The sequence below is a fragment of the Hemicordylus capensis genome, chromosome 2 (assembly GCF_027244095.1).
Source record: "Hemicordylus capensis ecotype Gifberg chromosome 2, rHemCap1.1.pri, whole genome shotgun sequence".
NCBI lineage: Eukaryota > Metazoa > Chordata > Lepidosauria > Squamata > Cordylidae > Hemicordylus > Hemicordylus capensis.
The window spans coordinates 178,732,582-178,757,447 of NC_069658.1; the positions used below are offsets into that span (position 1 = coordinate 178,732,582).

Sequence of the window (24,866 nt, forward strand, 5' to 3'; positions counted from 1 at the left end):
TTGATAGTCCAATACCTGAAACAGAGGAGCCGCCTGCTGTCCTGGTGGATCGGGATATGGAGGCAGGCCTCCTTCAGGTCCACTGATGAGAGCAGGTCTCCTGGTAGCAGAGACTCTGTGATGGCTCTGAGGGACTCCATCCAGAATTTGCTGTACCGCACCCACTTGTTTACATATTTCAAGTCCAGCACCGCTCTGGTGGAGCCGTCCTTCTTTGGGACGGTGAACAGAATAGAATAAACGCCCCTCCCCACCTGGTCTCAAGGGACCAACTCCACTGCTCCGATGTCTAATAGATGTTGGATGGCCTGAGCCAACTTGGAGTGTTTGGAAGTAGAGTTTGAACGCGGAGTTGGGAGGAATCTGGGTGGGGGGGAGAGCCGTTTAGTTCTATTCTGTAACCATGCTGGATAAGGTCGAGGACCCATCTGTCTGAGGTGGATTGCTCCCAAGCATGGAAGAAGTCGGAGGGGCAGCCCCCCAGACACGCCCCTCCCTAGTGATGTGCACGGTCCGGAGAAGTCCGGACCGGCACCGAAGGGGGGCCTTGTTTTTAGGGCAGGGAGGGCTTGCTTAGCCCTCCCGCCTCCTTGCCCCCGCCAGCGCCCGTATTTTCTAGTATAGGGGCGCTGGAAACCAGCCGCCCCCCCCGCCGCCGCCGCGACGAAAGAGCCCCCAATGCCAGCCCTCCCTCCCTCCCAGCTAGCTGCCCGCCCGCCCGCCCGCTCACTCACCGCTCTCCGGATAGGAAACAAGAGGAGCTCCGGCACAGAGCTTCTCTCGTTTGGAAGGCCTCCAGCAGAATGGTGTTTTGCGCGCGCGCGCGCATGCGCGCACCACAAAGCACACCGTTCGCCGGAGGTCTGGTCTACCCGCCGGGAAAGGGCCGGGTAGACCGGGCCTCCGATCGCTGGGTAGACCGGGCCTCCGATCGCTGGGTAGACCGGGCCTCCGATCGCTGGGTAGACCGGGCCTCCGATCGCTGGGTAGACCGGGCCTCCGATCGCTGGGTAGACCGGGCCTCCGGCGAACGGCGTGCTTTGTGGCGCGCGCATGCGTGCGCGCAAAACACCATTCTGCCGGAGGCCTTCCAAATGAGAGGAGCTCTGTGCCGGAGCTCCTCTCGTTTCCTATCCGGAGAGCTGTGAGCGAGCGGGGGGGCAGCTAGCTGGGAGGGAGGGAGGACTGGCATTGGGGGCTCTTTCGCCGCGGCGGCGGCTGGTTTCCAGCGCCCCTATACTAGAAAATACGGGCGCTGGCGGGGGCAAGGAGGCGGGAGGGCTAAGCAAGCCCTCCCCGCCCTTAAAGGCATACCCCCCCACCCAGACCCGAACCAGGCAGGGCCGGACCGGTCCGGCAGTTCGGCCATTCTTTGGAATGGCCGCCGGACCGGTTCGGGCACACCACTACCCCTCCCGAGTCAGAATTGTTGTTTTGGAGGCTTATTTTGGGAGTTAGTTTGCCTGTTCCCTGGGTTCCTGGGAGAAAAACACTGTCGGTTCCAGGTGGCCCTCTGAGGTCTGAAATCTCTGTTGCGTCCTCTGAAGGAGGGGCGAGAGGCTTGAAAGGACTGAAAGGGTTTCCTAAAGGCCGGCTTTTCTTGCTTCCGAGGAGCAGAGGGCATGGTCTTGCATTTATCAGCTAATTCTACAAGGACTTCCTTGAGGGCAGTTTCCCCGAAGAGTTTGGTAGCATCATAGGGGACCGAGGTCAGGTTGGTCTTTGAGGTGACATCGGCCTGCCAGCTCTTGAGCCAAAGGTGTTTCCTTCCCACAACTGATGCAGCGGATGCTCTGGAAGAAAATTTTATCACGTCGAGAGTGGCATCCGACACAAAGGCCTGGGCTTTCTGTAGTTTAACCAGCTGCTGTTTAAGGCGTGCCAGGTCAGTAGGGGTGTCGTTAAGAAGGTCATCGAGCCATAGCAGGCTGGCTCTAGCCATCATATGTCATCGATGTGGCCGCTGAGGCTCTTGTGGCAAATGAGGAGTTGTCATGCACACGCCTGAATGCCAGCTTGGCCTTTTTGTCAGATAGGTCCTTAAGGGAGACCTCCCCATCTCGAGGGAGCAAGGAATTCGACACCAGTTGAGCCACAGGCGCATCCGTCTTTAGTAGGCGTCTTTAGTAGGGCTGCTGGTTCCTGTTGGAGAGAATAAAAATGGGCCGCTGCCGCCATAGGCTTGCGCACTAGGGCAGGCAAGGCCCACTCCTCCTTGATACTTTCTGTACAGCATTCAGGTAAGGGGAGAAGCATATCTTTGAGTCTCGCCTTGGGGAAGACCATATCACCCTTAGAAGTGGGGGTCGAGACCGGTTGAATTTTGGACTGGAGGCCAATAGTGGTTAGGATTTTGGTCATTAGTGGATTGAAGTCCTCAGGTACAAACAACCGTTGGGACGTGCTGGCAGGTTCAGGCCCCTCACCCCCAGACCATTCACCATCCTCCTTATCTACAGGGGCAGCTGGGGTCTGTCCCTCTTCTCCAGAGCCTGCATTGGCCTCCTCCAGATCACAATCCACTCCAGAGGCCCTAGGGTTAGCATACTGAAGTGGAAAAACTGGCCTCTTTCTCAAAGGGTTGGGATCCCCAGAGTCATGGTCAGAAAGATCTGAGGAGTGAGCCCTGGTGGCCTGACTGGGAGGGACCTTGGCTTTTTTGCAAGAATGCTTCCTTTTCTTTTTTGCTTTTTTGGGAGAGGGCGAATGAGAGCTAGGTTCTGAAGAGTCCTTTGAAGAGGAAGAGTCACGTTTACGCTTCTCTGAGCGCTTTTTGCGCTTGGGCGGGGGCACAATTGTAGGACAGTGTCCACCATGGCATTCTTAATCCATGCCTACCATTCTTTATTATTATTATTATTATTATTTTTACATTTATATCCCGCTCTTCCTCCAAGGAGCCCAGAGCGGTGTACTACATACTTGAGTTTCTCCTCACAACAACCCTGTGAAGTAGGTTAGGCTGAGAGAGAAGTGACTGGCCCAGAGTCACCCAGCAAGTCTCCTGGCTGAATGGGGATTTGAACTCGGGTCTCCCCGGTCCTAGTCCAGCACTCTAACCACTACACCACGCTGGCTCAGTTCTGGGGGCATGGTGGCAGGATGATTAGATGGTAATGGACCAGAGGGAGGGGGACCCCCCGCTTGGGCAGAGCTCACCAAGGTTTGTGTGGCTGGGGCAGCAGGAGCCTCCTCCAGAGCTGCTGGAGCTCTAGCGCTCTTCTCGGCGCGGCCGCCATCCTGGGTTTGGGTGGAGGTGCCCGCTTCCATGCCGCGCCTCGTTGAGGGGGTGCTGCGCTGTGGCGGTGGAGGGATGGCTGCTGGGAGCCGCGGGATAGCCCTGCTACAAAGGACCCGGGGAAGGCGGGCCTCCGCCGTCTCGCCCGGGTCCAGTGAGGAGGTCTGGGCTGCCTTGCCACGTGTTCCGGCGCCCGCAGGAGGGATACACGCCACGGCCGAAGTGGGCGCCCTGCCGGACGACTCTCCAGTAGCCGGCAAGGGCGCAGGCGGGAGCGGCGAGCCGGGCGCTCTGGTGCCACTGGGGAAGGTGTCCTTTGCTCTGCCGGCCACGTGGAGACTCGTTCCTGGCCACTCCATGCGGGGAGGGGGAGGAGGAAGAGGAAGGAGGACAGAAAGCGGAGAGCAAAAAACCTTTTTTTTGGTAGTAGTAGTACAGTGGTCCCTCAACTTACAAACTACTCGACATAAGTATTTTTCGAGTTACAAACGGCAGTTTTAGATGCGGTTTTTTCGACTTACAAATTTTTAGATGGGGTTTCCTCGACTTACAAATTTTTAGATGGGGTTTCCTCGACTTACAAATTTTTAGATGGGGTTTCCTTGACTTGCCTGCCTGTTTACTGCCTGTTTATTCTTGAAAAGAAATGTTCCTGTGCAGTTTGCAAGCCTTACTGGGGGTCTGGGTCTTTTTTCTAGGCTCCGGAACGCATTAATCCGTTCCCAATGCATTCCTATGGGAAACCGCTTTTCAACTTACGAATTTTTCGACTTTCAAATGTGCATTCGGAACGGATTAATTTCGTAAGTAGAGGGACCACTGTAGTAGAAAAAGAAGAAGAGAGGCAAGGGGGGGGGTGGAAGGCAGGAGTAGAAATGCAAAGAGAGAGAAAGCTGGGAAGAAACGCTGAAGAATCGGAGAGATAAGGAAGCCTGCCTGGAGCTATGCAGGACTTAAAGAACTGGGCGGGGGTCCTCCTCCTCAGCCCAGGTCTTTCTTCAGTTAATTAGCTTAAGTCCTGCCCCTGGAGCAGGTGAAGAGGATAAACCCACAGAGATGGCCTTGATAGCAGCAACCGAGAAAAACAGCTCCAAATACTTGTGCAGTTCCATGTCTGAAGGCCTTTTCACACCTCTGCAGGAGAGAGGTGAGTGGCCTCGTGTGGGTAGCCTCCAACCAACTGTAGCTCATGCACTCACTATCTTACCTCCTCCTTGCCAGGGAAGAAGGGGCTAATGACCACAGAGTAAGCAGGAGTCAACACACACCGGTAAAGCAAGACTTTACCAAACATTTCTTGCCACAATGCCTTTAGCAGTTGGCAATTGCATAGTTACCCATGAATGGCTCTTCTCCTGGGGTGGCTGGGACAGTGAAGGATTCCATTCCTCTACTAAGGAACCTGAAATTGGGGGAAAACACTAAACATGACACAAAAATTGTACAGAAGGATTGTACATTGTACAGAAAGATCTCTGAAGCAACAGGGAAATATGCATCCTTCTACTTTATTAACTATATCCAGTGTGTCACTAAACTGGTGCTCAGTTTTACTTACTAGGTGCACCAAGACATTAAGCATGAGACTGTCCGTCCCCCTTGGGAGCAGAATCACACCTTGCTGCAGATAACCCTTGAGTTTCTGGAAAGTTTTAGTATTTAGGGAGAGATGTATGGGAACTTTACTGATGGTTTGTACACAGTGGTACGAAGTATGTGAATTAGGGAATATGTGTTTGTTTTTTTAAGAGAGTTTTTTCATAGGCACATCAGATGGAAATAGCTCACTTGTTACCAAAGCATGAAAGTTATGAAGCATGAAACTATAACAAAATGTAGCTTTTCTCTTATATCAAATATTAGCAGGCCTCTAGACTTATTTCAGATGGCAGTTTCTACATGTGCTCTTCCCCTTTCCTATCAAACACAGCTAAAGTCGCCAGTTTTGGAGATTTTTTTTTTTTTTTAACAGTTGATAGCATTTAAGAAATGCTATCCCACTTTGACATGCGGTACATTTGGGGTGAAAGAGCCGTAGCACAAACTTGAGCTTACTGGCATAGTTTCCAATCAGAACATCGGTTTCATGCTGAAACACAGCTTATACCTGGACAGGAAGACACGATCTAGATTGTAGTCTTGAGAGTGCAGCTCACAGAGGCTTACAAGCAGTTCTCCCAAATACATAACTGTACAACTTATAAGCTTCTTGGGGGAGAGATTCACCTTCTTGTTCTTTACTCCATGCATACTGATGGAGCTGTTTTATAGCTGCTTCCCTCACAAACACAAGGTAATCTTATATAGACTTAACTAAGAGTTTATTCAGAAACAACTCCATTTTCTCCTTTCCCACTCCACCCCCACACTCTCTACAGGATCCTTTCTGGGACAAATGTCTAGACATTTAAAAAAATACCAGATAGTAGACTACAATAGTGGTTTAAATAATCTTGAAAGAAGATACCATATATATCTATATCTATATATACACACATATATATATACACACATACAGCACCTATACTCATTACTACCATTTTAGTTTAGGGTTTCTGTTTGCTTGCTTTGTTTTTGCTTGCAGCATTCCTGTGCATTTAACAGCTGCTTGACTTGATAATGGGGAAAAGTCAGGTGGAGAAGCTTCCCCCCATTCTGAGAACTGCATGCTGGTGGTGGTGGGCGGGGGGCAGAGAGATCACCTGCTTGTCATCATATAACATTCAAAAGCTACAGGTATCCTTCAAGAGAAAAAAGAGAGAACATCTGGCAACCTTAATACTCACCTGCTCACACTCTAGGAACACAGTGATCAAAGAAAGGCACAGGTCCCACCAACCCCCATGTCAGCAAGGATTCCTATTGAAGCCCCACCTCCTGTTACTGCTTTATAAAGTTACCAGGTCTCAAGGAAGTTCAAGGGAGGGAGCAGAACTTGGCAGGACTCCTTGGGCATTCTTTCTATTTATTTAAAGTGCTTTCTCATCCCTCCTTTGAATTGTTCTCTAAAATAGGTTTACTATCCTTCCCCAGCATGCATTTTAAAAACATATTATGCTTTCATGGGTTACGCTCAAACTTCCTAATGTTCAGCCACAGCTATAGGCAGCATTCACAATATTTATATTTTAAAAACCATTCCACACTTAAATGCAACACTCTCTTTTGACCCAGGCCTAAAAATTACCCCGATTACCAAGCACGTCCACAGCACCACCAGCTAAAACTCTCTACCTACAATTAACTCACCCCTTAGTTGCTACACAAAGTAACCAATAAAAAAACACTACCATGTCCTTAAAAGGCTTTCCTAAAGTTCCCGCCCAACTTTCGATTGGATGAAGTCTGGGGAGAGAGGCTACACTGAGGCATGCTGGGATGCATACCTTCTCTCTGCATGGCAAAGCATGTGGGGGGGAAAAGCCCTGCTTGACCAGATCAGAAAAGTCTACCATCCCGTTTCCAGCAGAAGCCAGGCAGATGCCTTTGAGAAAGCCCAACCCACCTCTTGTTTGTCTCTAACAACTGATATTCAGAGGACGACTTGCAGGTTCCATTTATTATGGCTAATAATAGTCAACCCCTGCTAACTGAGCAAAGAGGCACCTTTTCGAAGTGGTGATTCTCTTTACTTTGCAGGGAGAGAATAACTGGCCTTATCCACCCCCAGCACAGTACCTCCAGTGGCTGTTGCTGATGTCTACGTTAGGTTTCTTTTTTAGATTGTGAGCCGTTTGGGGACAGGGAGCCATCTTATTCATTCATTCATTCATTCCTCTGTGTAAACCGCCCTGAGCCATTTTTGGAAGGGCAGTATAGAAATTGAATAAATAAATAATAAATAGGAGTTGTCAGACTTGGATCCTCAGATGTCTGACTACAACTCCCATCCCCCTCCACCTCAATGGCTGAAGGCTGATTTGGCTGGGAATGATGGGAGTTGTAGCCCAACAACTTCTGGGACTCCAAATCTGAGAACTCTTGATGTATAGTCTTCTCTCTGTCGATGATGTCCTTCCAGTCTAAGCCGGCTCCCCTTTCAGCATCAGTCCTGGCAGCGGTGTAGCTAGGGGAGAGGGGGCTCGTGTTCACCCCTCTCCACGGCGACCCCTTGGAATGAGGGAGATAATGAAGAGAATAGGGAAGGGAGGAGCTGGGGGCCCTCAGGAGCTGGGGGAGCTATGTTCTTTGAACCCATCTGCTCAGTTATAGCTACACTAAGTCCTTGCTTCCATACTCAACACATATTCAGTGGTCTAACCACGAAAAACACAAGAACTGCCTCCGCCCCTGCTGCTGGATCAGACCGAGTCCTGTCTAGTCCTACATCTTGTTTTCAACATCAGCCAGCCAGATGCTTCTGTGTGCTCTCAAGCAAGGCACCCCTGTTAAAAGCCTTCCTGACGCATCTGAAACCCTTTGGAGTTTCCCCAAACACTCCTGGTGGACAGCTCTACATAGAGTATGTTAACCGATAATGTTAACATTAGCACAGGTAACCTATATTAGACCTCTCCAAACAAGGCCACAGTTGGCAAATCAGGTACAGCTGATAAAAGGGGAGCCAGCGTGGTGTAGTGGTTAGAGTGCTGGACTAGGACCGGGGAGACCCGAGTTCAACTCCCCATTCAGCCATGATACTTGCTGGGTGACTCTGGGCCAGTCACTTCTCTCTCAGCCTAACCTACTTCACAGGGTGGTTGTGAAAGAGAAACTAAAGTATGAGCTGCTCCTTGTCACTGAGGCTATTTGAGAATCCAGGAAGTCCTGGATGCAGATGTGCAAACCTAGATGGCAAACCTCCCCTTTAACTCCATCAAGAGCCTTGTCTCCGTCAGCAGCCCCACTGGAATTTTACTGGGTTCCGATGTTTTGCCTTTGTATTCAGGACCTTGACTAGATTCATATTTTTGACACTGTTCTCACCCAGGGATGGTCTGGGGCTTGTGCAACTGCCCAAATGACCATTGCTTGCTGCCAGAACATTTTGAGGCGGCTGCAAGAGGCAGGAGCCTCTGCCCTCCCACTGCTTGCAGCAACATCCCACTGCTGGCATGATCCGGCACTGAGCCCTCAGGCAGGACTCTCTGTTGTCCACCTCATCCCGCTGATCCTGGTGAAAGACTTCTCATCTGCTGGGAATATTCGCCCTGCCACATGGCATCACCTACACTTCTCATGAATGCATGTTTGGCCTTATGGAGAAGGAGGCCCAGCCATTCCCAAGCTGCACTGTGGAGAGGTGGAACAATGACATCCACAATATTTTTTTGTCTGGTGCCACAGTTCTAGAGCCACAGTCAAGGGAGAGGAAAGCTGCGTGTCAGCAAGGTGAGCAGTGAATCTTGGTAGCTGATTGTAGAGGTGTGCATGAATCAAATTCTTGTATTCTATTTGAGCTTGAATCAAATGGCAGAATCATCAAATTGATTCATTGAAAACAGACGACTTGGCCAGCTGTCTTGACAAATCACCCTCAAATTGATTTGGGTGATTCAAGCACCATTTTGAGGCCCGTTTTTCTGGAGAAAGGTGGGGAAATGGGCCTCAAAATGGTGCTTCCCCCCCCCTCCGGGAGAGCTGGTTTACCAATTGGGGGGCAGTGGTTAGACCAGCCCACTGTTCCAGACTTGGTGCATCTGCCCACCTCAGGTCTACCAAACAGATCAGTCCTCTGAGGAGGACTGATGCGCAAAGTCCATAGTGGAGGGCTGGTCTACCTGCCAACCCAAATTGGTAGACCACCTCTCTCCCTAGAAAAATGGACCTCAAAATGGCACCATTTTTCTGGGGAGAGCTGGTTTACCAATTGGGGTTAGTAGTAGACTGGCCCTCCGCTCTGGACTTAATGTGTCCGACCCCAATTGGTAGACCAGCTCTCCTCTGAAAAAATTTCCATTCCAGGAGCCCATGGGAAAAAAGCATTCCAGGGGCCATGGTCTATGAAGCAGTGTCCTTGTGGGTTCTGTGTGCTGACTGTGAAGGCGGTATGGGGATCCCTTCCTCTGGCTTGTCTCTGATCGCGTGCAAGGGTATGGGTAACTGTACTGTTGGCCATTTTCCCAGCTCTCCCCAGAAAAATGTGCCTCAAAATGGTGCTTGAATCACCCAAATCAATTTGGGTTGAATCGGGGGTGATTCTCTTCGACTCCCAATTTGGTCTTTTATTTTGATGGCAATTTTTTATCTGAGACCAAATCACTGAATTGCCCCCAATTTGACCCAAATCAATTCAAGGTCAAATTGAATTGCACATCTCTAGCTGATTGCACAACCACCATTTACCTGCTTTCCCTGTTCCATCAGCCCTGCATTGTGAGCAGTGCTGGATTTAGGCACAAACTAAGCTATAGCTTAGAGCCAGGGGTGTAGCTATAATAGAGTGGAAGGGTTAAAAGAACCCGGGGGCCCCAGCTCCCGAGGGCCCCCCAGCTCTACCACTCCCTATTTTCTTTATCTCCCTCACTCCACGGGGCCGCTGGGGAGAGGAGTGAACAGGGGCCCCCTCTCTCCTAGCTGTGCACCTGCTTAGAGCCTCACATTATGAGGGGTCTCTGAATGCAAAAAAGAAAGAAAGAAAGAAAAGTTGAAAAATAAAGGACAAAGGAAATGTTTTAAATTTTGTGTGATATGCAAACACAGACAGTGCAGGTTGTATTGCTTCTTCAATTTAGTAATGCTCTCTTGTGTTTCTGTACATTAAAAGTTTTCATGAATGCCAAGTAAGAAATCCTAATGTATTTTCATCTAAAGATAATTCTAATGCAAATAGGCTTTTTGCAAGATAACGGTTTTCATTAGATTATTAGTTTTTTGTTGTACCTTTGCCAAGTATATATGTAAAAATGAAGCTTTATTTCTATTTTCATGGTCCTTTTTGTGAGAATTTAAGCTTAGGGCCTCAGCGTGGCATAATCTGGCCCTTATTGTGGGTCACTATATATGGGAACAATCTTCCTACCTAGCAGGTCTGCCTGGGGTTGGTGGGAGGAGGAAGGCTTCTGCCACACAGTTCCTATCAGTGTACAAAATGCCTTACCTGCCCACACGCCTCAAACCCTACCCAGCCTCCATCTTACCATGGGGCAGTCATGGGCAGTGGCATTGTAAAAATGTCATCTCCCTGTTGTAAATATGGGAGATACAGTCTTCAGATGGGTTCATCTTTAAATACTATCTATGTATAATTTGGATTAAAGCAGTTTCTGTTTTCTTATTGTGTACAGTTATTAAATGAGAAAACAAATATATGAATTAACTCAAACTACTTTGGATTATGTGTCAATGATTTGGATTATGTGTCAATTGTTGCTTGGTGGACAGCAGTCCATCTCTGTAACGGGGGAAATCATTGTCTATTTTGTTTCTTCTCCACATCCACTCTTCCATCTTGGCTGGCCCTTGCCCCACACACACACATGGCAAGGGGTTTTGGTGCAGCCCCAATTAACTGTTCCCACAGAGCCCATGCTGCCTGCTTCTCCCATGTTGCAGACTTGCACAGATGTTCCCTTATCTTCTTCTGGTCATCCTCACCCTTGGACAAATAGAGGAACACATCAGCCATCCATTGCAGTAGTCTAATATCAGTGTACAGGAGTGACGAGGAGAAGACACACTCTACAGAAGAGGGGCGCTGGGATTTCCACAGCTGATTGTCCAAAGGCACCACTTCAGATGACCTAGCCTAGCAGTTTCCACAAGAGCTCTGGAGTGCAAATTCTTGAGCCTGCTACTCCCATGGAAAGTGTGCCCAGGCTGGCAGCTCAGATGAGCAGAGTAGTATTTTAACCATCACTTTTTACTACCATGGAATGTGAGGTGTGAAGAGAATGGACAATTATGGATAGGGCCATGGGAGCAAAGAGAAAAGGAACCAGCTCTTTCCATTCTACTTCTCAGAAAAATGCAAGCATCTGGTTGCTTCAGCCCCACAAATGCCTTCTGTTAGACAAGTGCATTTCCCAGTCATCCCAGGCTGCCAACGCTTATATGGGAATGTGTGCCAGAATCAAAGTAAGATTCACCTACACACGGCCCAGCTTTGCTCAGATCTTATTCACACTCAAGATCAGGTCCACAGAAGAGAGCAATTCAAGGGACGCTTCCACATCTTTATGAGGAGGAACAAAAGTGAGATTGTGCCTACAGCAGAACTCCAGATACAGCATCTGCTCTTTGGAGTGAGGATGAATTTTGGGACCACAGAAAGGATGCACAACATCTTGGGCCTTTCTACACAAAGTGACCAGGACACCTACAGAACAGCTGCATGGTGGGGCAGGGTTAGTAAAGGAGGTGCTGGAAAGAGTCAGATTACACAAATATCCCTGCCAGGTAAACTGGTCCCGCTGCAGTTCCAGAATATTGCTTGGATGCCTGCAATGGCATCTCCTACAAGCGCATACATTTTATGCAATCTGAATCAGTCACAGTGGGCAGGCATGGAAGACCAGAGAATCTCATGATCTTCCAGAGGGAAAACAAAAACCACCTTGACAGTGCAAAGCTCAAAGTTTAATCTAAAACCATCACTCCGTTAAACAATGCTATAATTGTGAGGGGGTGGGGGAGTGGGGAAGGACACATCTTGCTACGGACAGAGATCAGATTCTGTGGAGCAAAAGGCAAGAGACCAGCTCCTAAGAACACAGCTGGCCAGCTACCAATGGGACACTCGTTAAGAGCAGGCCTACTCAGATCCCAACATCCCCAGGCTCTTCCAAGGAGTCCAAATAGACAGATGGCGGGGAAGTCCCATCCTGAATCCAGGGTATCAGCACTGCTGGAATCATTCCTGATGCAACAAGCATCCAGTGAAGCCGCTGGTCCCTCAGGGTTCAGCTGAGGAAGAGGCGGCAGCAGATGCAGGAGGTGGCTCCTTCTGTACCAGCTCTGGCTCATCTTCTCCATCGTGTGGAGGGTGGACGAGCACTTTGTCCAAGATCCCAAACTCCTGGGCTTCTACTGGGCTCATGTAACGATCTCTCTCCATGGCATTCTCTGCAAGGAGTAGAACAAGTTGCCTTATCAGGGATGATTGGGTTAAAAGCTGTAAGAAAGTCTTGCAAAATAAGTACACACACATTAATGGCTTACAGACTTCTTTTCACTAGACTCCTAGTGCCCATGTACCTATGCAAGGCTGCAGTCCGAAGTACATGTATGAGGAAGCAAGAACTCCGTAGGACTTACTTGCAGTAAACACGTTCAGGTTCGTGATGTGGCCTAAAAAAGAATCGCCTTCGATAAAGCTTCCTCACCTGGGCATCTAGAGACAACCAAGTGAGTAGCTATTTGCAAACCTGCCTCAGTAATACCACTTCTCATGTTCCAGTCCAAAGACTGGCAAGGTGCTGAAGAGCAAGACATTCTGCCCTATGCTAGTCTTTTCAGGTCAGCATAACACACCACCCCTTTCTGTTGTTTAGTTTCCTGTACTTCACTGTTTCCTAGGTCTTCCTTTTGCTCTTCTTCCTTCCAATTCCTGTTCAGTTTGTTCCTGGACTAATCCCCCATTTCTTAGAATGAACTCTATTATCCTTAAAGCACAATCCTATGCCTGTTTTCTCAGAAGCAAGTCCCTGTAGGTTCCGTACAACTTGTTCCCAAGTAGGCTTAAATTGCCCCCTCTGCACACGAACTTTGCACCACACCTCATCGCTCTCAAATCTTGTGCAGTAACTTCTTCACTAGCTTTCCTTTCTATGCAGCTTGCAAGACATATTCTTCATGACCCTACTTCAGAACACCTCCAGTTTCCTTTCTTCCATGTTATGTCTTTGTCTGTGTCTCATTGCCACATAGAACTATACTCCAGATGTACTGTACGTTCTTAGAAATTTCTTTTTCAGTGGTAGATTTATTCCTCCCGTAAACAGGGCTTCTGTTCATTTCATTCTACCTGTTCTGGTTTTGATGCCTGCTCTAGTTCTTTTGTGCTCTTCTTTCCCCAAATTTTTGAAAAACATTTTTTGAGTTGAAAGGCCAAAGCAATTTTGGCTCAAACCATCAACTCCCTTCCACACAAACTGAATGACAGCTCTTTAACCCCCTCGCTCTAGTACAAACAGGAGCTTGGTGAGAGATCCCCCCTTATTACACACACCAGCTATTCCCTCCCCTTTGCATGGTGTAGAGGTTAGAGTGCTGGACTAGGACCGGGGAGACCCGAGTTCAAATCCCCATTCAGCCATGATACTAGCTGGGTGACTCTGGGCCAGTCACTTCTCTGGGCTCCTTGGAGGAAGAGCGGGATATAAATGTAAAAATAAATAAATAAATAAATAAATAAATAAGTTTCACACACAGGAGTAAGCAGGTGAGCTGTACAATGAGATAATTCTAACTGAGCCTCCACTGCTGTCCACACCGAGCAGGCAAGGAGAAGGTTAAATACTCTTGCATGTTCCTTGATGAAAGCTTGAGGTCCTTAGAGGGGAGATTCCTTTTAAGACTGAGAACCAGACTGAGCCCTGGACTACCAGTAGCTGATCCTTACCCAAGCCTTGCGTTTGTCACTTGTTACGCCATTCTATGCAGCTATACGGATGCCCTTTATCCACTACTCATCTCACCTTTTACTCCTTTGTCCTTCTCCTGAAGGCAGCCATGGCTAGAAGATGCCTCAACCAAACAAGCAGCTGTCAATCCTTGTTAAGGATTCTTTTTAAAACTTATATCAATATCCAGCTGCTTCAAATTACAGAAGACTCAAAACACATGCAAAATGTGATATGATTTAAATGGCAATATGTGATCTATATATATAATTCTCCTGGGTGTGCCCAGGGAAAATGCGTCCCGGCAGCCCAGCTGATTGGCTGGGCTGCGGAGGTGCCTGATTGGCTGGCTCACCCAGGAGAATTGGCTGGCTGGGCGGCTGCGGAGGCAAGGCGGCAGGCCCGGCGCGGCGGCAGTAGTGGGCCAGGCCGCGGTGGCGGCAGGCCAGGACGCAGTGGCAGGAGAATTGGCTTGCCGGGCAGCCGCGGAGGCGAGACAAAGCGGTGGGCCCGGTGCAGCAGCAGTAGTGGGCTATGGTCGGGCAGCCAAGGAGGTGAGATGAGGCGGTGGGTCCGGCGCGGCCGCAGAGGTGGCGGCAGGCCCGGATGCGAGGTAGCGGCGGGCCTGGCCATGATGGCGGCCGCACTCGGCCCGGCCGGAGACTGAGGCGGGAGGAGAGAATGGTAGCCGGCCCCAACGAGCGCACAGATGCTCTGTGCGGGGGTCGGCTTGTATGATTTAAATTTGTAGGATCCAAAAGAAACTCACAATTATTTACCAGCATAACTCCAGCTCCCCGCCGGCTACCTGTCCCATTATACTTCCCAAAGTTGACCAGAATTTGGCACATCTTGGAAGGGAGGAAAGAGGAGGAGAAAGCAATTGTGGGAAAACCAAGAAAATCTCTGAAGATTCATTATACAAAAAGGATGGGTGGAATTAAGGAAGGGGCTCTTGTTTCATCCCCATGTAAAGTGGAAAAGACCAGAAGAGAGCTGGTCTTGTGGTAGCAAGCATGACTTGTCCCCTTAGCTAAGCAGGGTCTGCCCTGGTTGCATATGAATGGGAGACTGGAAGTGTAAGCACTGTCAGATATTCCCCTCAGGGGATGGAGCCGCTCTGGGAAGAGCAGAAGGTTCCAAGTCCCCTCCCTGGAATCTCCAAGATAGAGCTGAGAGAGATTCCTGTGTGCAACCTTGGAGAATCCGCTGCCAGTCAATACTGAGCTAGATAGACCAATGATCTGACTCAGTATATGGCAGCTTCCTATGTTCCTGTCTCTGAGAAAGCAACAAATTCAGGGATAGGCCTGTAGCGTAGTGGTAGAGCATCTGCTTTGCATGCAGAAGGCCCCAGATTCCATTCCTGACTTCTCCAGAATGTTCTCTCTCTGAAATGCTGGAGAATCATTGTTAGGCACTGTAGAACATCCTGAGCTAGATGGACCTTCATATGCTAACTAAGCTTCATATCTGAGCAGGAGTCTAAAGCCGAAGCCAGAGGTCCAGCCTCCCTGTTCCTCATTGCTCACAGCTTGCTTGATCCCTAGATGCTGGCCTTAACATACAGAGCTGAGTGCTCATGCCATGGGGTCTACTGCCCATGTTGCTCACCAATCACATCCAGGGCCTGCTTGGTATGTTTGGCGTAGAGGCCATTGATCTGTTTCTTCAACTTGAGGATTTCCTCAGCCTGGATGGCAATGTCTGTAGCCTGGCCCTGGAAGGGAACGGAGAGAGTTAGATGGAAAATTTCACCTAGTCAGCTGCTGAGGAGCTTCACCCACCAGAGAACATTGAGGGATGGCCAGGAGATCCCCCTAGTCATGAGGCCACACAACGTGCCCAGGTCAGCATCAAGATGGGATGCTGGCTAGAGGAGCAAAAGGTTTTAGGTGGGGCTTGGTGGAGCAAGCGGTCACACAGAATCTGCAGCAGGAAGTGGCAAGGCCATCAGACTCACCCGTGCTCCGCCCGAGGGCTGGTGGATCATGATGCGGGAGTTGGGCAGCGAATGGCGCATGCCTGGCGATCCCGCGGCCAGCAGCAGAGATCCCATACTGGCTGCCTGCCCCACACACCACGTACAGATGGGGTTGAGGATGTACTGCATGGTGTCATAAATTGCCAGTCCTGATGTCACTGCACCACCTGTAGGGGAAGTAAACAGCTAACTGCAGTACTCAGGCTCACAAATTTGGGGAGAAGCTTTCTTAAGCAACAGGGACACTCATCCCAGAACCAAAAGCCAAGAGGACTAGGAAAGTGAACAGAGATGCACAACCCCGAACAGCATCTGATAAAGTGGATTCTTATCTATGGATGTTCACGCCACAATAAATGTGTTCAGCTCTAGGGTGTCCCAGGATTCTCTGTTGTTGTAGTCTTCTAGACTCCCAGGAAGCAGGGGACAAGTACAATGATCCAGGAATGGACCGCTTTCTTTAAAGCTGGAGGTATCAGGGTTGGGAAGTTTAGGGAGACATAACAGGGCTTTCTAGAAATCATGTGCAGTGGGATATGGTTCATATGCTCAAACTGACTAATTTACTTAGAGTACACCAAGGGAGGGAAATTAACCATTTGTTTATTCAGTATAATCCAAGAAGTACAGAAGCAAGATGGAAAGTTGAGAGCCTTGACAGGATTTGAAACTCTAATAAACAAAGAACTCAGAGCATTTGTTGGGTCTTATATACAAATTACTACTGAAATACGACTTGGAATCAGAACAGGTGAAAGACTGTATGATAAAACGGAGGCAGAATTTTAACAGAACAATAGAGATGCAACAGTGGGAATTTCAATGGAAGGTGAACATAAAATTTACAGTGAATAATACCTTGAGGGAAAACTGGTATAAAGTGTACCTACGCTGGTATCCTACCCCAGTAGAGATTTCAAAGATGAACAATAAATACTCTGGGGATTGTTGGAAATGTAAAGAACAGAGAGGTACTTTTTATCGTATGTGGTGGACATGCAAAAAAACTCAAAACTTTTGGAAAACAATACATTTGAAGATGCAGCAAATTTTGCATATAGATTTTTCTTCCCCCACCCGCTCCCAGAGATGTTTATGTTAAATATCACTAAACCATATATTTCTACAAGATACACTGAACTTTCTTTATATATAACGGCGGCAAGAATCCTCTGTGCTTCTTGCTGGAAAACAAATCTGATTCCATCTCTAGACGATTGGTATCTTAGACTTTGGGATTATGCATCAATGGCCAAAATTACTGCATATATTAAAAACAAATCTGAAGATTTTTTTTCTCAGACATGGGAACCATTTATTCAATATAATATATCACAGGGTTTGGTTCCTCGCCCGAGATTTGTTTTCTTTTTGTAGAGAAATGTAATGCTGAATGCTCTGTGTAGGTAACAAGTACACTAATTACTGACCTTAATGTTTTTACATTTGCAGCCATTTATCTTTCAGATTGGAGAAGGGGAGGGGGAGATGATGGTGTAAAGAACTCAAGTGGAAGTATACAGATTGTAATGAGAATCATTGTAATTGTATCGTTTGAGCACGTCTTTTTTTTTTCTTTTGTCATTTCTATCTTTCTTATGTTTTTCTTTTTATATTATGGATAAAATAATAAAAATATTATTGGGGCGGGGATGGTTTATTCAAAGTTGAGCTTATTTGTTGGCTACCAAAATGATAAAGTACAAGATAATATCCAGCCATGTATATTGTTAAGAACATCCTGCCATGTATTTTGTTAACCGCCAAGAGACGAAAGTTTGGGCGGTGTACAAGTTAAATAAACAGACAAACAAACACCATTATAAGAAGCAGAGGGAAGTGGCCCTGAACTGCTCTGTCATTTATATGCGGTATCATGCATGTTATATAAAACTGATATTGTAGACATATTATTGGTCTTTGTATAGAATTGCTGCATAGCATTTAATTGTGCTATGAATCATGTTGAAGTAGGTACCAAACCAATGTTTTAACATAAACAAAACATGTGTTGTTGTTGTTGTTGTTTTTAAACACATGCAGGCTGGAGGGAGCAGTTAGAAAAGATTAAATCCATGCTCTCTCCAGTACAGGAACTCAGATCATCCACTGATTCCGAGAGCGGCCAGTGTAAGACAAACAGAATGAAGTACTTCTTAACACAATGGAGAATCATCCTCCGTAGAAGTCATTATTGCAGGAAGCTGTGATTCTCTGTAGAACAAATGCCTTTTAAAGGGATTGGAGACCAGTTCTCCAGAAAGGCAGAAACACAGCCTCCATCTTCAGAGACAGTATCTCTGTGGCTACTGGAGAGAACTGGACTGGCGGTAGCGAGCATGAACTGCCCCTTTTGCTAAGCAGGGTTTGCCTTGATTTACATCTGGATGGGCGACCACATGTGAACACTGTCTGCAGTAAGATATTCCCCTGATGTGGCCTTCGCTCAGTGGGGGAGTATCTGCTTGCATGCAGAAGGTCTCAGGTTTGATTCCGGCAGCATCTTCAGGCAGGGCTGGGCAAGTCTCCTTCCTGAACTCTTGGAGAGCCAGTCAGCATGGATAACACTGAGCTAGTTGGTCAATAGTCTGGCTCGGCTTAAGGCAGCTTCCTATGCCCTGCCAGATGCTAAGCACTAACAGGGAATGGGAACCATAAAAGCACATCTTGCTTAGGAATCTCCCTGAAGAACTCTTGGATTGATTCACAAATCTGAAGAGTGAGGGGGTGCAGAGGGTGAACTGAGCTGAATCAAAGCCCATTTAACTATGGCATACACCCACTGACCAAGATCTCCTAGTGAGCATTAGTGCAGCTGAGAGCATAACTAGACACGGCCATGGCAGGCCTATGATCAGATCTCTCATTGATTTTTAACATTGTAAAAGCAGCCTCATGGGTGGGGAGGGGGACCCGCTAGGGACGAGGGGCTAATCCTTTCCTCCGTGCTGCCTTCTTGATGAAACCCCTTCCCCACCCCAAGTTGCTATTTGCCCCGCCAGGCAAAATATATCAGGAGGAACAGTCCAATCATTAGCTTGTAAATAAAGAGATCCTTCCAAACTTGGGAAGGTTTGAAGCATTCATGCTTTTCAGACGCTCTTGCATTTCTTGAGATCTATGCTAGTGGTTTTCACAGGACATTCTGGGGGACCCAGCAGTTGCTTCTTAACAACTCAACTCTGCTCCTGAAGAATGTGAAATACTCAGTTCTTGGGCGGGGAGCCTGCCACAGTAGGCAGAAGCATGGCCATTCTCAAGCAAAAGCTGCACATTGAAAGGAGGTACTGCCCACTCCCCGCCCAGCACAATCAAACAAAACAAATAGCGTGGAGTCAGAAATGGCACAGACAGGGAAGGGCTGATAATCAGGAAACACTCAGTAGACTAACTGGGAGGGATCAGGAACAGGGTTCCCTGTACGAGGGATTCCCCAATGTTGGGGACTACAGCTCCCATAATCCATAGCTGCAATGGCCTTTGGCTAGGGATTATGGGAACTGTGGTCAACAACATCTGGGAATCCCTGTTACAGGGAACATTGGTTAGGAAACATGTTGTGCTTCCTCTAGCCACTGCTTGCCTTTCCTTATTAGGATCCACTTCAGATATGTAGAACTCATGATACGACATGATTCTGTCCTGGGCCCAACAGTTGTCTGTACAAAGGGAAAGAACGATGGGGCAAATGCCTAGCTACCCCCATTACAGGCACTTCCAGAGGAGGTTGTGAAGATCTCAGGAGAAGAATGGTGCCTTGGGGGAAATGTAGAAGGTTATTCTGACCACAACAAGGAGGCACTGCAGGACACAATGCAGATGTGCAGGACAGAGGAACTGCTCCTACATAGTACCTTGTTTTTTGCTGCCACTCACCTGGGCTGTTAATGTACATATGAATGGGCTTTTTGTTGCTTTCCGACTGCAGGAAAAGCAGCTGTGCAATGACCAAGCTTGCAACACCATCATCGATCTGGAGACAGAAAGCACAAGGCAGTGGATGAACTGGGGAACTACTTGCTGTAGGAAGCCAATCTCCTGCTGGAGCCATTAGCAAATCCAACAGTCCCGGTTTCTTTCTTGCTTTCTGCACAGCTATGTGGGCCAGGGTTTACGAAGCAAAGGATACACGTGGACAATACTTTGAAATGAATTGCCCAAAGAAACCAGCTGTGCCAGAAGCAGTGTAAAGCCTTTGGGTCACAAAAGCCTTTACAGCAGTTTACAGATTGCAGTCAGGCCTACTCTGCACTAAAAAGAAATGTCCATCCTGGGCACTGAACTCTAGCCCCAGCCCATTGAAAATCTGATTCAGCCACTCCTCTGACACCTAAGATTCAGCAGGAATTTTGCCCACATACTTGCAAGCATCTCTATACAACCACAGGAGCTAGAAACTTGCTTTTTCTCTCTTTTCCTTTTGAGAGAGAGAGAGAGAGAGAGAGAGAGAGAGAGAGAGAGAGAGAGAGATCTGAGATCCTCGGAAAGCTGAATTCTGACCTCAAAACTACAATGCATGAAGTGGGGGTGCAGAGTCCATTTTCTGTTTCATTATCCACATTGCTCACCACCTCTAGGCCTTTCCCTTCCTTGCCTAAGAATTCAGAGAAGTCCAAAACAGCTAGTGTGCTGAACTGGGGAAGGCCAGCTTCAAATCCCTCTATGTGATCTTGGCCAAATTACCTTCTTTCTTAGTCTAACCTATTTCACAGGGTTGTCGCAAAGATAAAAACATATGAAAACTGCTGTCCAGCAAGTTAGCCCTGTACTGCTACTATTATTTGTCATCAGGGTCTCAGGCAGAGAGAGGCCTTTCCCAGTCCTGCTACCAGAGATCCTTTCACTTGGTATACTGTGACCTTATTTGTGCAAAGTCTGTGCTCTGCCACTGACCCCTCCCGATATGGGACTGACATAGTGAGTCAGATCATTCATCCATTTAGCCCACTATGGTCCACTCTGACTGGCAGCTACTCCCCAGTGCCTCAGAGAGAGGTATTTTCTAGCCCTTCCCCTTGAGATCCTTTAGCTGCAGTTGCTAGGGCCTGAACCTAGGACCTTCTGCACGCAAAACATGTTTTCTGCCACTGAACTAAGGCCCCTCAGCTCTGATCTCCTTAAAAAAAGTGCAGGATACACGTCACAGCTAAACAAACAAACAAACAAAATCAATAAAAATGACTTTAAGAAGCAAACGTTTTTGAGCAAACTCATACAAACATTAAGTCAAATGCCCTTTTCTCCAAGCACAAAACAGGTCCTTTGCTTGGCTCCTGGGTGGGATGCAGGAACAAAACTGGACTGGCTGGCCCTGTTGCCCCACTGTGAGAAGAACTCCTGTACTTACCGGGCCCATCACACACACAATGCGCTCTCTCAGAAGGCGGGAGTAGATGTCATAGGCTCGCTCACCACGGCCCTGAAACAGACAGGAAGTTAGCACTAATGCTCTCAAAGCTCAGGATTCAGTGGGGACAGAGAGTCTCAGCCTCCTCCAGAGAGAAGAACTCATGGCTCTACTATGCAGGAAATAGCTAACTAGAGTACAATTTAATTCTGAGGTCATGTTCTAAGAGCAGAGCCAAATTAGGCAGCCTTGAAAGGCATCGGAAGCGCTGTGTGCTGACAAAAGGAAAGGAACATAAGAACAGCCCTGCAGGATCAGGCCCAAGGCCCATCTAGTCCAGCATCCTGTTTCGCACAGTGGCCCACTAGATGCGGAAGAAGTTGGCAGAAGGGCTAGATGGATTTGCAAATGTATTGGGGACCTGTGCAGACAGGGCTGGGCACATGCCATGATTCTGGTGTTCATAGGTGCCTTCCTTGAAATGTCAGCATCCATCACAGAAGTTAAAAGGGGGGTGGGGGTGGGGATGAGCACCGAGCCCTTAAGGAGAGATAAGGAAAATTGTACAGGCAATCAGCAGTCCCACTGTTCAAGGAGAAGGAAGCCACTTTCAAACTGGCAAGCATCTGAGGTGCATTTGAGGAGAACCCCAATAGAGTCTATATTCCTCTTCGCATTGCAGAGGAGGGAGTTAAAGAGCCCTCTGCTTGTGTCTCAGCTAGGAAGAGTCAGTTGGTAGAGCCCAGGGCAGCTGACTCTTGAAGACTTGCTCAATTAATTAAAAAAAAAATAGCCCCTGTGAAAAGTTACTTGCTGATCAGGGTCTAGGCAGCTTGCTGCTACAAGCAGCTGCTCATTCAACACCTATTATATACTTTGGACTTTCTAACACCCACCCTGCAATCTTCCCCACACATAGACAGAGAATGAGCAGCCTACCCCATAGATACATGCCCTGCCTGGCATGCTATGCTTACCGTCTGCTCTACCACAATAGGAATAAGAGGGATGTGGCTCCTGGGAGACTGGTGGAGGTTTCGAGCCACAGAGAGGGTGTGGCCGGCCAGCCGCAAGGGGCGCTGCAGGCAGAGAAAACACTGGTTACCACACAGAAACACCTCACTTCTACCATTAACCACCAGCATCTCCTCTGTAACCCCCCTTGACTGATTACTTCTGATCCACCCCCCCAACAGGCTGCCCTTTCCCTCTCATGGTTGCTAACACAAAGCCACTGCTTCAGGCTTGCCCTTTGCTAAGCACAATCCAAAGGCGCACTTGCTTTCTCCCTGCTGTGGCAGCTTTCACATCAGCCTGCAGTAGTCATGTCTCAAAATCTAGATACCTAGTTCTTGACACACAGTATCTGCTGTGCTCAAAACCACACTATCAGTACATGCTTACTGGGAAATAAGGACATCGGTTCAACATTAGTGACTGTAAGCATGAAACTAGTGGCTGGTAGTTATTCCAGATAAGTGAAGGCCAAGTACAGGAGTGTGATCTTCTATATAGGACATTCTGATTTCCAAATAATAATAATTTCCCCATCAATTTTTGAGCATTCAAAGCACTTTACATATACCATCTCAGTAATCCTCAAACAACAGCCCTATGAGGTAAGGTGGCATTATTCACATAATGAGGGACAGGATTTACTTATGGAATGCCCTAATCTACCAAGAGAGAGTTCACAGTTGAGGTGAAATTTCTACCAGGCACTCCCAGAGGCGCTCTTACCCCTGGATTTAGGGGCTGAAGTCCAGGGCCTCCATAGCCTCTGGGGGCCCCCAAATCTGCTTTGGTTTGTCCTGGGTGATGTGATCGCTCAGCAGAGCATGATGGTGCTTAATTTGCAGGGGAGAGGGGGGCCCTCCAAAGGCCTTTAGGTCCAGGCTCCAAAATTACCTAGGTGTACCTCTAGGCACTTCGCTGCTCAGACCTTATCCTTTTAGCTACCGCACCAGCACCCAAACAGAGCACACCACAAGAGGGGCGGGATATCAGTTGTGTGGGGGTGGGGACGACAGCCGTGCTCTTGCGGGCTTCCTGGAGGCTATTAGTTTCGGTCTGATCTGAGAAGGCTCTTATTATGTACTTTGTACAGCCTGAAATGGTTGCTTGTTTTCAAAGGACAAGGGGGCTAGAAGGGGCTTTGGAGACGGGGAACAGGAGCACAGCCACATAAGAGACACTTATCCCGCATTTGTTACCAGCACCCACAGTCACTATTGGCTTCCACCCCATTATCGAGTCCGACCCACGTGCATTTGCCCCTCACCACTATCCTCTGCAGCATCCTGCTTTTGAGACCCGGAAGATCCTTCTTTCTACCTTGTCCACGTGCTCCTAAAGCAAGCAAGTCACATGATCAGAGCTTTGGCAGTGTCTGTCTGCCGAAGGGAAGAGATTGGACTGTAATTCCTGCACGTATCAAAACGCTGCTATGCACCATGGGAAACGTAGTTCCTAAGGCTGTGACGCTTCCGAGAGGTGTCCAAGATTTCGGTTTCTATTATTTTATTATGAATACCCTTCAACGTATCACATATAAAAGCAGTGGCACGTGCATTTGTGTTGTAACATGCTTCTTCTCACACCATGAATCACTGCCTGAGCGCCCCCCCCCCCGCCATTACAGACTCCTCTCTGCTCGCTATTTGAATTTACTTTATTGCAATAATTTGTATTGAATTCGTTGAATTGGGCTGGTAAACTGATTATAACCAAATTTCTCACAAGCGCGCATGAGATATAAAGCAATGTTTTCACCGTGTTTTCTGTGCACAGGAGTGGACAAAAATGTAAAGTTCTGTAAATTATAACACAATAATAAAATAAAAGGAGTCCTCTTGTCTGCAAGAGCCTTCAATGGACAACACCACACACAGTTTGTCTAATAATTCAACGACCCACAATTTAACCGACCGCTCTTTAATCTGATTCCTTTCATCATTATCGTGCGCATACCACTCTGGCAGTTATCAAAAAGTTTGTAACAAGAGACCATTTTCTCAGGAAGATAAAGCTCTAAGGAATGGAATAATTAATACATGAAGTGCAAGCCTATACATGTCTACTCAGAAGTAAGGTCTAATGACTTCCATGGGACTTACTTCCAGGTAAGTGTGTATAGAATTGCACCCTTAGTCTAAAGTCAAATTACAGTTACTTTGCAGTATAGGTAGTGCTGCCTAAAACCTCTACAAATTTTCCGCGTTTTACTTTGCTTGCATATTTGTAAACAAAGCAAGACCAACAAAGACGCTAAAAGTCTCCGATGTCCTGTAAGTGTAGTGCTAAAATTTAGAGTGCAGAGACTCAGGTGTCTTTGTTAGCAAATTGCAGCTTCTCATTGCTCAGGGAGATAGGGAGCATTAACAACATTATTAAACTGCTTCTCAGTTTGCTATCGCTGGAAACGGGCTTTCTGACCAATCCTATAATAGTATGCTATAGCTTAGGGTGTCCTGATATTATGGGGCTTATTGCTGTTATTAGCTACTACTGTTAGCATTGCTATTCCTCAGCCCAACTGTGTGTGATGAAAATTAACTCCGGAGAACGTGGCAGCTACTTCAATATTTGCTTAAGTAGCAGCATGGGTTGCCAGCTATACTTTCAGATCAGGAGGACTACCGCGCCTTTAACAACTACACCAGGTAGCAGGCAGAACTTTCCAACAGGAAGTTGTGCAAGGGATTAAGGAAAAGAACCCCAGATGCTGTGCTGGATTCTATGCCAGCCAGAAATAAATTGTGCAGCTTTGTTCTAAATGTGTTGTGTTTGGTTAAC

General features: G+C 47.7%; 2 protein-coding genes across 8 annotated transcripts in view; both read right to left on the reverse strand.

Moving 5' to 3' along the window:
* LOC128345920 (afadin- and alpha-actinin-binding protein-like) overlaps window positions 1-6,493 on the reverse strand; it is an 88,946-nt gene extending 82,453 nt beyond the window's left edge. For 3 of the 6 annotated variants that reach the window (XR_008316702.1, XR_008316703.1, XR_008316701.1), the window contains exons 1-2: window positions 5,776-5,967; window positions 4,576-4,640 (exon numbers count right to left, since the gene is read on the reverse strand). Coding sequence is in view for 3 of the 6 variants with exons in the window: in XM_053298599.1 (XP_053154574.1) it covers window positions 4,576-4,640; window positions 5,776-5,906 (196 nt within the window). In the remaining 3 variants the exon portion in view is untranslated. Of the gene's footprint in view, window positions 1-4,575; window positions 4,641-5,775; window positions 5,968-6,024; window positions 6,403-6,487 lie in introns of those variants that run through there. The other 3 variants (XM_053298601.1, XM_053298600.1, XM_053298599.1) reach the window with 3 other exon arrangements.
* A 5,240-nt stretch (window positions 6,494-11,733) lies between these two features.
* Window positions 11,734-23,496, reverse strand: CLPP (caseinolytic mitochondrial matrix peptidase proteolytic subunit). Of its 2 annotated transcripts, none has more exons than XM_053298620.1 (7): window positions 23,353-23,496; window positions 22,049-22,150; window positions 21,072-21,143; window positions 19,601-19,697; window positions 15,704-15,891; window positions 15,355-15,460; window positions 11,734-12,241 (listed from the first exon to the last, which is right to left on the reverse strand). In XM_053298620.1, the coding sequence occupies exons 1-7, from the start codon at window positions 23,368-23,370 to the stop codon at window positions 12,072-12,074; spliced, it is 753 nt and encodes a 250-aa protein (XP_053154595.1). In that variant the 5' UTR covers window positions 23,371-23,496; the 3' UTR covers window positions 11,734-12,071. The 2 variants fall into 2 exon arrangements, with proteins under 2 accessions (XP_053154595.1, XP_053154594.1); XM_053298619.1 differs by having other exon boundaries at window positions 23,295-23,391.
* Window positions 23,497-24,866: the final 1,370 nt, after the last annotated feature.